The sequence below is a fragment of the Mercenaria mercenaria genome, chromosome 9 (assembly GCF_021730395.1).
Source record: "Mercenaria mercenaria strain notata chromosome 9, MADL_Memer_1, whole genome shotgun sequence".
NCBI classification, from domain to species: domain Eukaryota; kingdom Metazoa; phylum Mollusca; class Bivalvia; order Venerida; family Veneridae; genus Mercenaria; species Mercenaria mercenaria.
Window position 1 is genome coordinate 65,194,743 of NC_069369.1, and position 13,939 is coordinate 65,208,681.

At 38.0% G+C, this 13,939-nt stretch overlaps 1 protein-coding gene across 1 annotated transcript; it reads left to right on the top strand.

Annotated features, from left to right (window-relative positions):
* Positions 1–5,017: 5,017 nt before the first annotated feature.
* Positions 5,018–6,202, top strand: LOC123548069 (uncharacterized). The gene is made up of 3 exons (XM_045335302.2): positions 5,018–5,176; positions 5,459–5,591; positions 6,057–6,202. Exons 1-3 carry the CDS (start codon positions 5,098–5,100, stop codon positions 6,175–6,177), a joined length of 333 nt encoding a protein of 110 aa, XP_045191237.2. The 5' UTR covers positions 5,018–5,097; the 3' UTR covers positions 6,178–6,202.
* The last annotated feature ends 7,737 nt before the right edge of the window (positions 6,203–13,939 follow it).

The following is a 13,939-nucleotide window of genomic DNA, read 5'->3' on the forward strand; positions in this document are numbered from 1 at the left end:
TGAAAAATTCATCGGAAATTGTTCAATTATTTTGGTCTTTCGAGTGTTTGACGCGAGTGGGGATATTGCCCATATGAAAAAATTATCTCAATATTTTCTAGGATCGCGTCAAATTAGTTGGACTATACCTAGTATGTGTAGTGCCTTTCTGTTTTAAAAGGCACATAGTTCTGTCGCAGCTTGTTGCAAATAATAGAACATTTGGTTCTCGTTACATAGAGAATGGAAATCTATGACCATGCACACGATTTTGCAATAAAGAGTTTATTGCGCAGGCGCCACTCGATGCTTTTTGACATGTTGACTGCTATTTTAACTGATACTACTTTATTGAATATGCGTTCAGGTTACTATAATACAACAGCACTAAGTCTTGTTCAGTAGGTCATTTCTTCTACACACGTGTATCGGACCACGACGCACGCTTCACGAGTGCGACCGGGTAAATTGCGTGCAGTCTTAGCACTTCTTATTTTTAGATTGCTTCAAAAATTGCTAAATGATGCAGATAAACACGCAGCCAATTTTCATTAAACATATACGCACTTCCTTTCCTACAGGGTATGAAGTTACGTATCAATTGTCGGTAAAAATACAAAGTGATGCGGTCATTATAATTATACGTCCATCTGAGTCTGATTACTACTTCCAGTCTTCCAGTTTTACCGATATTTTCTCTCAAACTGCAGAATACCAAACCAAAGAATTAACACCGATAAGAAAACATTCCATATTAAAAGATATACATTATTTCATAGAAATCCGTCAAATAATTACTGCATACTGATGACATGTGGTATGCGAGGTCATGAAAACTTTAGTCAAACGAAAAAAAGTAGAGATAAAAATAAGCTGTTAGTCGAACCCGTCGACATAAAGCAATTTGGGAGTTCTATGTCCACTTCAGTCTGGCATTACTGCAACTACGTACCCGTGTGGTTTCTAGATTCCAAATTGAAGTAACCATCCATCGTGTAACTGCCCCTGTAATCGAGTGGCTTGTGACTTGAAATCACTGTAACCTGTGGGGGATGGGTTCGAGCCTTGCTACCGGCCATATCTCTTTAAGTGAGAACGGTTAGCAGATTCTTACGGAGGACGGGAGTTTTGTACTGGTTCTTTCCAGGAGCGATGGTTAGGTAAACTGCCCACCCGACATACAGGAAATAAACTGTTGAAAACAAAGAAAAATATCAAACAGGGAATGCCACGCACCAAAAACGCAGCCTCCTCAAAACGAAACCCCCAGCACGCAGACGCGTGCACCACACACACATACACACACCCAAAGCCAACACATAAGGACAAAACGAATAACACACACGCACACAAAGCCAACACATAAGACGAAACGAACAAACAAAGGAACACAGTGGGGCACCGCCTTGGAACGGCCAGTGGCAAAAACATCACTGGGGAGCTTAAACCGGTTTATGGTGCACCTAACCTCACTCTTACCCCCACCATGTTCCAAAGACATGGGACAGTGTAAATAAAAGTAATCCCCTCCAGGTGAATCTCTTACACACGTAATGGAAACAAAAAGGCATGGCATGTAAAACACAAAAATGTTCGTGTATAAATATATAAAAAACAAACCTTAAGAACCAAAAACGTATGTACACAATGCCTTTTCAGAAGACAGAGCAACAAGAGAAACACCCTTAAGGGCCCGACGAAACAGGCCAGAAGACAAATATCAAAACAGTTCAGTCCTGGTGGGATTTAAAAACTGCTTATCATAGAGTTCTCCCCCTCTTCCGTCAGACGCAATCAAAGAGGGAAGCGTAGTGTCCAACTGTAAACGGGTTGAACACTAAACATGCGGTATGTCTCAAAACTGTTGGGTCGTAACCTCTTTTAATAAAACGTTTGATAATCTTTCCAAATACATTTGGAAAATTACCGTGACCCAAGATCTTACGAAGTTTGTAAACCACATTCCCATAAAAACCGGGTTTAGAAATACCTTCTCGCAGAAGTGTCTTTAAATTACTATTGAATTTTAAAACTAAATCAGAATTACGATAATAAAATTTAGCAAAATATTTACGCAATTTGTAATAACGGTAGCCTTGCTGAAGAAGTTTACCTGTAATATATTGATTACGTTCATTGAAATGCTTGACATGACTACACGCTCTGGCAAACCGAATTAATTGAGAAACATATACCCCATAAGATGTAGCCTGAGGTACATCCCCATCCAAATGGGGAAAATTTACAATACTAAAATTAAAACAAGCGTTAAACCCAAGAAAAAAATAATTTTCTGTCAAGGAAACTTACTTAGTCATGAACCCCGAATCAAGTTTTAATTCGCTATTATATAAAGTTTAATGAAGGAGTCCAGCACTTTTTTTTTGTTTGGGTTTAACGTTGCGTAGACACATTTATAGGTTATATGGCGACTTTCCAGCTTTGATGGTGGAGGCAGACCCAAGGTGCCCCGCCATGCATTATTTCGTCACGAGCGGACACCTGGGTAGAACCACCGACTTTCCGTACGTAAGCGAGCTCGATGGCTTCCTCACATGAAGAATTCAACGCCCCGAGTGAGACTCAAACCCACTATAAGGGGATCTGATTTGAAGCTGGTGACCTTAGCCACTCGGCGATTCCAGCAGTTAAGGCGTTTGATTTCATGTACAGGCCCGGTCACACCGACCGAACTTTGTTGGAGCGTTCCTGGAGCGGTGAAAAAATTTCATCACCGCTCGTTATCGTTCACCACCGTTTAACAGAAGTTGGCCCCCGTTAAGGCAACGCCGTATACGCTCGGCCACCGCTGATGGTCCCTCCTACCGCTCCGAAAGTTTTGAGCTGCACAAAATATTGCGAGCGGTGAGGAGCGGGCAATTTTCCGCTCCGGCAAAGTTCACCACCGCTCTAACAACGCCCAGTCAAGTTTGGCACCGCTAGACGCAAGTTCGTGGACGCTTGGGTCCGCTAGGCCAACGCAGAAATCTTGAACGCTGGACCACCGCTGCTTCGCCAGCTTTGCCCGGGCGGTGATTAAACGTTGCACAAACTTTGGTGGAGCGGTTGTAAGCATTTTACGAGCGGACACGGGATCGCTGGAACGGTGTCGGGCGTTGAAGCAGCGATCCATTGCGGTGATGAACTTTGGTTTGGCGTTGGTATGGATGTGTCGGAGCGGGACCAGAATTTGGCGCTCGCGTCACCGCTAAACCAACGCTCGCTACCGCTCGCTACCGTTAAACCAACGCTAAAGCAACGCCGGCTTCAGCGGTGCACCTCTAAGGCAACGCCCGTGTTTTCGATTTTTTTCCCATTTTGTGCGCGGTGACGAGCGTTGTCTACATTCCGCCCCCTCTCCCTACCGTTGAAGGAACGCTCCAACAAAGTTCGGGCGGTGTGACCGGGCCTTACAACGGCTACAGGACCGAAAGCTGAATCGATGATTAGGTGTAAATACATGTTCAATGTACGAAAAGAAATTATTCCAATGATTCAATCGCATGTTTAAAAGATTCTGAAACAAATAAAACTTTATTACCTTTATAACTCGAGTTACGTATATAAACAGCGCATTTACGTTGAAATCAAATATTGTATTTTCAACATGAAAAGTCCCTGACCTGGCGATAAAAATACACAAGTTGTTTAGGACATGTGTAATTTTACATGTATAAACACATCTTTTAATCTTAAACTTTATGCACCCGCTGATTAATTTGCATATTGTAGTGAGTGATTTTTTTATGAATTTGTCACAAGGAAATCAATGAAAGAAAAACACTTTTATACGTGAAATAAACTGAGATAATGCGACGTTAATCAAAAGCTATCGAATGGGACAGTTTTACACACATAATGTAATAGGGCCGAGTGGTTGATGTCTATTCTGTACCGTTCTGGATAGAGATTATAAAAACTGTTTGACTTGAAACTGATTCTGAGACACGGCTAAAAACTGAAATATCATCACTTCTGTAAATACATTGTATGACTGACTTTTCAGTTTATGTGTTGTTTAGACAATTAATGGAAAACCCCGCAGAATATGAAATGTACATAACTTGTCTCGCGTCTTGGCCGGAGTTTATGTAAATTAGCCACTCACGATAAGAAAATCGATATCAGTCAGTCACTACATGTGTTTGGTGAAAATACTGTATCGGCGCATTTTTCTGAAATCGGTAGTAATATTACTTGACAAAGAATTCTGTTTAAGCTGTGAAAAAAATCTCATTAAGATCCCTTTGAGGCAAAGAAACACAACTGAAATCGATTTGAGTAATTCTGTTCATGGTTATATTATAAAATATGATATATCTTTGACACCCTCTGGCACCAGTTGAAGCAGTTTTTTATACAGACGCATTCAATTGTCTTCATGATCCCAAAAGATCAGAAAATAAAGTAGTAGTTCACGTACAGGAATACATAGTATGGTCCCCACATGACATTTAAAAGACAGCTGTTGCCAAGTCTGCTATTGTATTATACTGCAACTGGTTGAGCTAAATTTCTGATGAAAATTCTTATCTTTTACATTAAATTCGTAGACATTTATAAACCATATAAAGCCTGTTTACGCAGTATGCCACTACATTACTGGAAGTGACGCAGATTTTTCAACAATTAAGAATGTTATCTTCGATAGGATTGGCAAATCCATGAATCGCGCTATTCATGTTTAATTTGCCGATGCTATTCTATCGTTCATTTCGCATGAGCTCCGATAGCCCGCCCCCACAATTCATTTCTTATATTTACATTATATTTCCTCTCTATTTGTAAACAAGGTTTTATTATAAATTGCACATATTTTGATGCATTTAAGATTAAAATCAGCTTCCTGGCCATTATGTTCACAACACGGTACAACTGTGACGTCATCTAAGGAATATGAAAAGCGTGAAACCCATCGCCGTTAGCAACAGTTTAAGCGACATGCTATTATACACATACGTTAAATGGACTCCATGATCCCTAAGAACTGAAATGGAAATTATGACAATAAACTCTTATCAGTTACTAGTACTTTAATGACGAAGTTCAATAAGAATGACACTGTTTATATGAAATACGGATTAAAAAGACCATATTTTAATTTTGAGGACATAGAAAATGAGAAGTTTATTATTTGTATGTATTTTTGTTTGCGTCTGTTATACAGCAACAGGGTACTGTCGTTCACATGTAATACGTAAGTGTATACGTTTATTTTGCTCGACATGCTCGCATAAATTTTGAATTGCACGCCTGTCACATGTTTGGTTTGAGTTAAATTTTGAAGGTTTTCCGATTGAGTTTCAAACTTTCCAAATATTATAACATATTTTCACTTTGAACTAATTTCTTTTTCCTGTTTCAAATATTTCATAACGAAGTTACGTCCATAACATTCAGTTAGCTCTAAGCTTTAATATAACGGGTCTTACTGAATCTGTCTGAAGCTACTTATTCAAAACATTTTTTTAACTTTAAGATAAAGAATTTTGCACGGCCCCAAATGGCGTAACCATACCTGCTGGAGGAGAACTTCTTCTACAAGATAAGTGTGAGAAATGTACATGTTCAAGCGGAACTGGTCATACATCGCTTATTCTCTCCTGCTGCGGGTAAACAAATATTTATATTGTATTGTATTATTTTAAAATTATAAGTAAATTGTGTATTGTACAAACTGTAGGAAGAAAGACGTTGACGTTTGGTATCAAAATATTTCATTATTTCTATTATAAAATTACATTTCCCTCGGAACAACACATACAATCCAACTGCCGTTCAGATTGGGGCTTGTTTTATCATTACAAAATTATTCTTGTTATTGCATTCTTGCAGACTGGTTTTGTGCTGGCAGTTGACAGCACGAGGCCGACTATATTATACAAGGAGTTGCATTTTGGTTAAAATGATAATCATGATGGAGAGGAACTATATAAGTTTTCTTTCGTTCTAACCCCTTTCGTACTTTTGTAATATATGTATATTTGTAAAATTCGGATTTAATTTCGAAATAAATATGTTTAAACTAATCGTCACGTATTTTATGTGTTTATTTACGAGATCGTATTCTGTTCCAGTTATGGCATACATGCTGGTCCGATAGCTCCTCCACCTGGTTGTAAAATAGTGGCCGGCGACGACGGATGTTCGGTGAAATTGGTTCAAGTAACAGATGAATCGCAATCATGTCGTATATAATTACACAGTACATGACATATTCATAGCTTGTTGTCTCTTTTTCTTTTCAAAGCTGTAAGCGACCAGTTGATAATATGAAATCTTAGTGAAAGAAATGTCATCAGTTTGTATGAAAATTTTTATCGTTAAAATGTATCACCTACCTCAAACATTGTTACTAATCTATAGCAGGCATTGATTTGATGGAAACCATACAAGTATTACAAAATGGTAGGTAGTTTAGAATGTATTGCAGAAAACAGGTCAGTAAAATGAGACTCAACGGTCCCTGCTGTCGTAGTCAATCAGTGTTACATCCGGACCACTTCATACGCTTTGTTCAACTCACTTTTTAGTAGAAGTTTTTATCTTAAAGTGTGGTCCAAAATAATGATGGCAATAAACTTTACGCGAATCAATAAAGTGGTGGTCTTTCAAGGCATATGTGATTTCCTCAAATATCCCTTTCAGTCAGGACATCACGTCGTCTGGCATCTTGTGTTTACTGCAAATATATATGTGACGTTGACGTCACGGCCTGTTTATATGTGATTAAAATGTCAAACCTGGAACAACGTTGTTGTTTACTCATTATACGAATTAGCCCCACGATACTCAGAAAATGATTCAGCCTTAAGAAATAAAGTCATCGATTAATTTAGGAAACCTTAACCATTACGTTAAAATCCTGCTAAAGAAGACTGGCACTTTTTTATGTAAGAAGAAGGCCTAGTAATGGGGGAAAAGTATAGTGCTGATGATTTTCTTCAATGTATGTACCGATTCGCCGTAAAACCCAACTCACTCACTCAATGTATGTACTGTTTCACATTTTTGGTCAAAGGTTAACTTTGGAGATATGTGAAACCTTGTAGTTTCAAAGAAGATAAAATAAGTCCTGAATGTGCAGATGATGTAAAAACAGCTTCTGATGAGTGTCTCTGGTCTGCAATGTACATGCTGCAAGGGGCAGTGGGGACAAGGTTTTTTTTTCATCAAGCCAGGGATTTAGTGATTATGTTTTGAGCAGGTTTCATGTAGATGAAGTTAGTAGTTCTGTTACAAGTGATAGGTTACTGTTGGTGTTTGGAAGAGTTCAATTGCGAAAACTTGGGTCTTTGGCATGCGAGCCAAGTAAGAGAAAAACTTGGGATTTTGGGAAGTCATGCTTGAACTAAGATCAATTACAGGTGAAAACTCATCAAGTATTTGTGATTTTATTACCCACAACAGATTTGACACTTGTACGAAGCTATTAATAATGTAGCTGCTGAATCCAACGACCTATTGCCTTCAACTGCATCAAGAACATACAAGAAACAAGAGCTGTCACTATTAGTGACAAATGCCCCCCGAAAATTTATGCCAAGTAATTGTAAAATCCCCTCATCGATGGCAGTTACGGACCAGACAAGAAACAGGCCATGTTAACCTTTAACATCTAAGTGTGACCTTGACCTTAGAGCTAGGAGTCTGGATTTTGCGCATTACATGTCGTCTCATTATGGGAAACATTTATACCAAGTAATTTTAAAATCCCTTGATGAATGACAGAGTTATGAACCGGGCATTAAACAGACCCTGTTAACCTTTGACTTCTAAGTCTGACCTTGACCTTGGATGACAGGACAAATCGTCTTATTAAGGTAAACATTTATGCCAAATTATTTTAAAATCCCTTCATGGATGGCCCAGAAAACAGGACAGTAAAACGAGACTCAACGGCCCCTGCTTTCGTAGTCAATCAGTGTTACATCTGGAGCACTTCATGCGCCTTTTTTATCAAATGTTCAACTCTTTTTTTAGTCGAAGTTTTTATCTTAACGTGTGGTCCGAAAAAAATGATGGCATTAAACTGCGCGAATCAATAAAGTGGTGGTTCTTTAAGGCATATGTGATTTGCTAAAATATACCTTTGAGTCAGGGCCTTAAAATAATATCGACCAGAGATTATATGGTATCTACATTTTATTAAATACCAACGACCCTTGTTTATATTTACAGGAACTAGTGGAAAAGAATCAAATACAGACAATTTTAACATTTATAAAATCATTTAAGATTTATTGGTACAAGATACTCATATTGACCTTTTTATGTTCGTATTCGATGTCCCCAGTGTTTATAACGTAAGCTGAAAAGCGGGAAAATGTAACGTCAAAAGCCACGTTTATGCCTGTTTGAGATTATAATAATCTGTCTCTGGCTGTAGATGCATATAGGAATGTCAGATTCAAGGTAACTGTTTCTGGTGGTAACGAGGCTCTGTAAACAGTTACTTCACGGCCCTGAGGGAGTATCACTGAAGTAGCGGATCCAACTTACAGACGATACGTGTTGGTGATGTTGTCCAAGTTCACGATGACTTTAAAACATGTCTCACGTGGAACCTGGCTATAGTTAACGAACTTATATGCAGGTTCCATGTGCACCGCCGTATGAACACATCTGTGGATGTCTCTAAATTATTACCCGCCGCCAGGAGGCGGTGGGTTTATTGGTATGCTAAAAAAATTCGCTTGTGGGACATGGACCAAGTCACGTGATAGGTTTTCGATCCTGTACAGATTTATTTTTTTTGTTCCTAGATGTGTGATACGCTAATACTTTATTTAAATGATACAATATTCTATGTATATATATATATATATATATAAAGTTTTGTTTTTTTAAATAAGAAAAAAACTTGGGTCACGTGACACGTTTCGACCATCTTCGTAACACACCGTAAGTTACAATCATCTCGGATGACCATGACCTAATTCACACGATCCTTTTGTTTACATTTTTATTTCTACACTTTTTGCATTTCATGTGGTACATTTGACTTAGATACAAGAATTTTATAATTTTGTGGTGATGTAGGATTACCACGATTATCGGAGATTTGTGGAATTATGCTTTTTCGTAATATTAAATTGTAAAAACAGGTTGTGTATGACGACATCAATATCGGCGTACATAACATGTAAACAAATAATCAGCTGTTCAGTGAGCTGATAACCTTTGATAGAAATGTGTTAACATTACTTCTGTTAGGATTCTGATTAGAAAAGTGTGGTTAGTTTGCATAAACCATAGATATTAGATATTTTAGGATATAATTTAATATATTTAGATTGCCATGACCTGCAGATGACCCAATTATTTCTGAAATCATTAAAAGGACATTCATTATGACTGATCTGAATATACATTTCTGGCGGCGGAAAAACTTTTGACTTGTTTTTGTATTTGTAGCATGTGTAAATGTTGAGTTCTGTTCAACCCGAGGCTAGAGGGCGTGGACGGTAGCATGCATTTCCACTACCGTCCATGAACAGGCTCAATCACACCTGCGACATTTTCGTTTTTGTCGTGTTGAGCGACCTGTGGAGTTTCCACTTTTTATAAGCCCGAAGGGACATATTATGTTATGACGCTGGTGTCCGCGTGTCTGTCCGTTAGCAATTTCGTGTCCGCTCTGTAACTCTTGAACCCCTTGAAGGATTTCAAGGAAACTTAACCAAAAATTTTCACCACAACGAGACGACGTGCAGAGCGCATGTTTTGGATGTCTTGCTTCAAGGTCAAGGCCACACTTAGAAGTCGAAGGTCATATCAGTTTGTTTCGTGTCCGCTCTGTAACTCTTGAACCCCTAGAAGGATTTCAAAGAACCTTGACACAAATGTTCACCACACCAAGACAACGTGCAGAGCGCATATTCCGGATGGCTCGCTTTAAGGTCAAGGTCACACTTAGGGTCAAAATTCATATCAGTTTGTTTCGTGTCCGCTCTGTAACTCTTGAACTGCTGGAAGGATTTCAAAGAAACTTGGCAGAAATGTTCACCACACCAGGACAACGTGCAGAGCGCATGTTCCGGATGACTTGCTTCAAGGTCAAGGTCATACTTAAGGGTCAAAGGTCATATATGACTTTGCTTTGTGTATATTGCTCTGCATTGCAGTACTCTTGTTTTTATTTGGCATACCTCTTTTTTGTTCACTTACAACACATTTTTTTTAATGACTTCCCTTTTATGTTACTATAAATAGCTTATTTTGAAACTGAGACCACTTTTCTGTGGTACAACATGGATGGTACCTCTAATTTTTAGGTGTATTTTTACATTCCTGTACCTGATAAGGATTTTTTTTTGTGGACTTTGAATATTTTTTTGTGGACTTATATTTGTTTTTTGAAGTTTTCCTTTTGTTGTTCCACTCCTTTGGGCTACAACAGTCAAGTTCTTTAAATTTTGCTCCCATCCTTTGATGTAATCCTTCGGGCGTATATTGCCCCGCTTGGCGGAGCTCTTGTTCTATTTTATAACCATTAACGATGGACTGACGAGAGCGGCACGGTTTAGGACTAGTAATTGAATTACTTCACTTCCTATTGTAAGACTGTACCCGCTGGAAATAATTCATACCGAGTGATAAAACCCGGACAAGTGAAATGACTGTTAACTGGTGTGCTTATAGTACGTGTCTTATGGAGTTATTATGGATATTCTCGTGCATATAATATGTTTGAATTTATTTACTTTAGCACTTGGCGGCCCGGAAAATGTCATGAATTTGCCGCGACGTCGCATCACGTCGTCTGGCGTATTTCGTTTTTTGCTTATATATATGTGACGTTAAAGTCACGTCCTGTTTTTATGTGATTAAAAGGTCGAACCTGGAACAACGTTTTGTATACTCAATATACGAATTAGCCCCACGACTCAGAAAATGATTGAGCCTTTAGAAATAAAGTCATCGATAAATTTAGGAAACTTTAACCATAATGTTTCAATCCTGCTAAAGAAGACTGGCACTTGTTTATGTTGGAAAAAGACCTAGTAAGAGGGAAAAGTATGGTGCTGATGACATTATTTTTTCAATGTATGTACTGTTTTACTTTTTTGGTCAAAGGTGAACTTTGGAGACATGCAGAACATTGTAGTTTCAAAGAAGATAAAATAAACACTGAAAGTGCAGATGATGTCAAAAGAGCTTCTGATGAGTGTTTCCGCTCTGCAATGTACATGCTGCAAGGGGCATTACGGACAAGGTTTTTTTTCAGTCAGAAGGATAGCGATTTAGTGACTGTTTTTAGGAGGTTTCATGTAGATGAATTAAGTAGATCTGTTATAAGTGACTGTTGTTTGGGAGAGTTCAATTGAGAAAACTTTGTCTTCAGCGTGCGAGCCAAGTAAGAGAAAAACTTGGGAAGTCATGCTTGAACTAAGATCAGTTACAGGTGAAAACTCAGCAGGTACTGGGGATTTTATTACACACAACAGATATGACAAACGTATGAAAGCTATTAATAACGTAGCTGCTTAATCAAATGCCCTATTGTCTTCAACTGGACCAACAACATACAAGAAACAAGAGCGTTCACTATAGTGACAAATGCCCCCGAGCATTTTGAAAAATGTCCCCGAGCATTATGCCTGGTAATTTTAAAATCCCTTCATCGATTGCAGAGTTATGGACCGGACAAGAAACAGACCCTGTTAACATTTAACCTCTAAGTGTGACCTTGACTTTAGAGCTAGGGGTCTGGATCTTGCGCATGACACGTCGTCTCATTATGGGGAACATGTAGGCAAAGTTATTTCAAAATCCCTTCATGGATGGCAGAGTTACAGCCCGGGCAAGACTACACGGACGGACGGACAGTGCGATTTTAATATGCCCACCTTCAGGAGCATAAAAACAAAGATTAGTATCCAAAAGGGAATGCCACGTTCCAAAAACGCAGTCTCCCCAAAACGAAACTCACAACACACAGATGTGCACACTACCAACACACACACTCGCATACAAAGCACACGAGGACAAAACGAACAAATAAAGGAACACAGTAGGGAACCGCTTTGGAACGGTCAGTGGCAAAAACACCATTCAGGAGCTTAAACCGGTTTATGGTGCGCACCCAACCTCACTCTTAACCCCACCATGTTCCAAAGTCACGAGACAGTGTAAATAAATGTAAACCCCGCCAGGTGAATCTCTTAACAGAGGCAATGGAGATAGAAGGCATGGCATGTAAAACACAAAAATGCTCCGGACCTGTATAATTATATAAAAAGCAACCCTTAAGAACCAAAAACGCATGTACTCAAGAAACCTTCTTTTGCCGGCCAGTATTTAAAGGTGGCAGTCCTCAAGGGAGGGCAGGCGGTCCGACAACACAATATTGAAGTGAAAGACGATGCAGATGCATTCAATGGTCTTTATAGTGAAGAATACACAGATTCAGTTTCTTCAATGGTTCACCATAATTTATCTGAGAGAAAGCATAACAAAAAGGTTTTGTTGCAATTGTTGGTGATCTTTTGAAATATACGGCAAGTGAAATTCAAGAGAAAAAATATAACTTTTAGCCAGAGAACCATTCACATATCCTTTGGCAAATTTGATAGTTTCGTGCTGTAGGAATGACACACCAAGTTATTTGATTTGTAAAGCCTCTATGCAGGATGAATTGCACAAGTGTGATATGCAGATATAAGGTCTAAATCAAAGCTTATTTTAGGAAAAAGGCCATTGTCAAAATATATCCAGAAATGCATTCGTTTTAAGAATATAATGTTAGGTTAATTCGCTCATTATACATTATATAAATTGGAAAATGCAATATATGGAACCGTTCCGTCTTTATATGAAATTATTTTCTTTTCATTATATGATAGCAAAACAGTATTACATAGATAAAAGAAATCATATCTATATAATATTATTTTGCTATCATATAATCACACTGGTTATTCGGGTACCTACTCGTGTGAGCGATACCGCCCTCGTGTGATTTATGTACATGTTGGTGAACAGGAAATTCAGACCTATAACAGGTAATTATTCCGTATTTTACTGAAGACTTGAAAAGTTTTAGTATTGAATGTGTAATATCATACCTTAACTATATCCATGTCAAATATCTATCTCATATGATCTGAATAACTGTGAAAAAAATACGTTTTTTGTCGTGAAAATGATGATTTTTGAAGGCGATGGTATATATTTTCACGATTAATGGTATTATTTCGGATTATATTAGGAAATTTTTGTTAGGAAAATAAAAAGCAGTCATTCTGTGAATTAGCCATTGCTTTCTTTTCACAAAAAAAAAAAACTGGAAGCACAGTAAAATTAGATAGATTTTTTCGAAAACAGTGTGTAGAAAAAAAGATACCTCTGACGATGTACCGTGGTACTATCCCCGTTGTTTCTGTCAATCCAGCGGATACCGTTCTCGTTATTGAAATGAGCATTACATTGATGCAGACTCCTTTTCTAAAATTTAGCGATAATATGCAATGACCAATCAAGATAAAGATAAAACTTTGGTCTTTTATACCTTCCAGCTACTGGAAGCAGCCTATCAGAAGAAAAACTTCTCACTTTTTTTTTTCAAATTCGCTATCAAGATCCATCTACATAGAAACATTCTTATGTGTATTTTAAATTAAAAATTGCGACTTCCGTACGTATTGTTTTGAGCTCAAAGTGTATTTCCAATAGATGCTATAATTAGAAATAGAATATTGAACTACTGGTGTACAATTATTAATGGTAAACAAGGTTCATGTATGGACTCCATCAGCAAAATTTAAATTATTGTTCTTTGATTTCATATGTAAAAGAATCTTTAGAACGACTTGGATTTGCTGAATACTGGTTGGATCAGTCAGTACTTTCACCAGTGTATTCCGCAATATTCCGCAATATTGTAGAACAGAGATAGAAGGACCTGTTTATTCAATCTTGGAATGAAACTTTGCAAATTTCCAGAAAATGTCTGTGT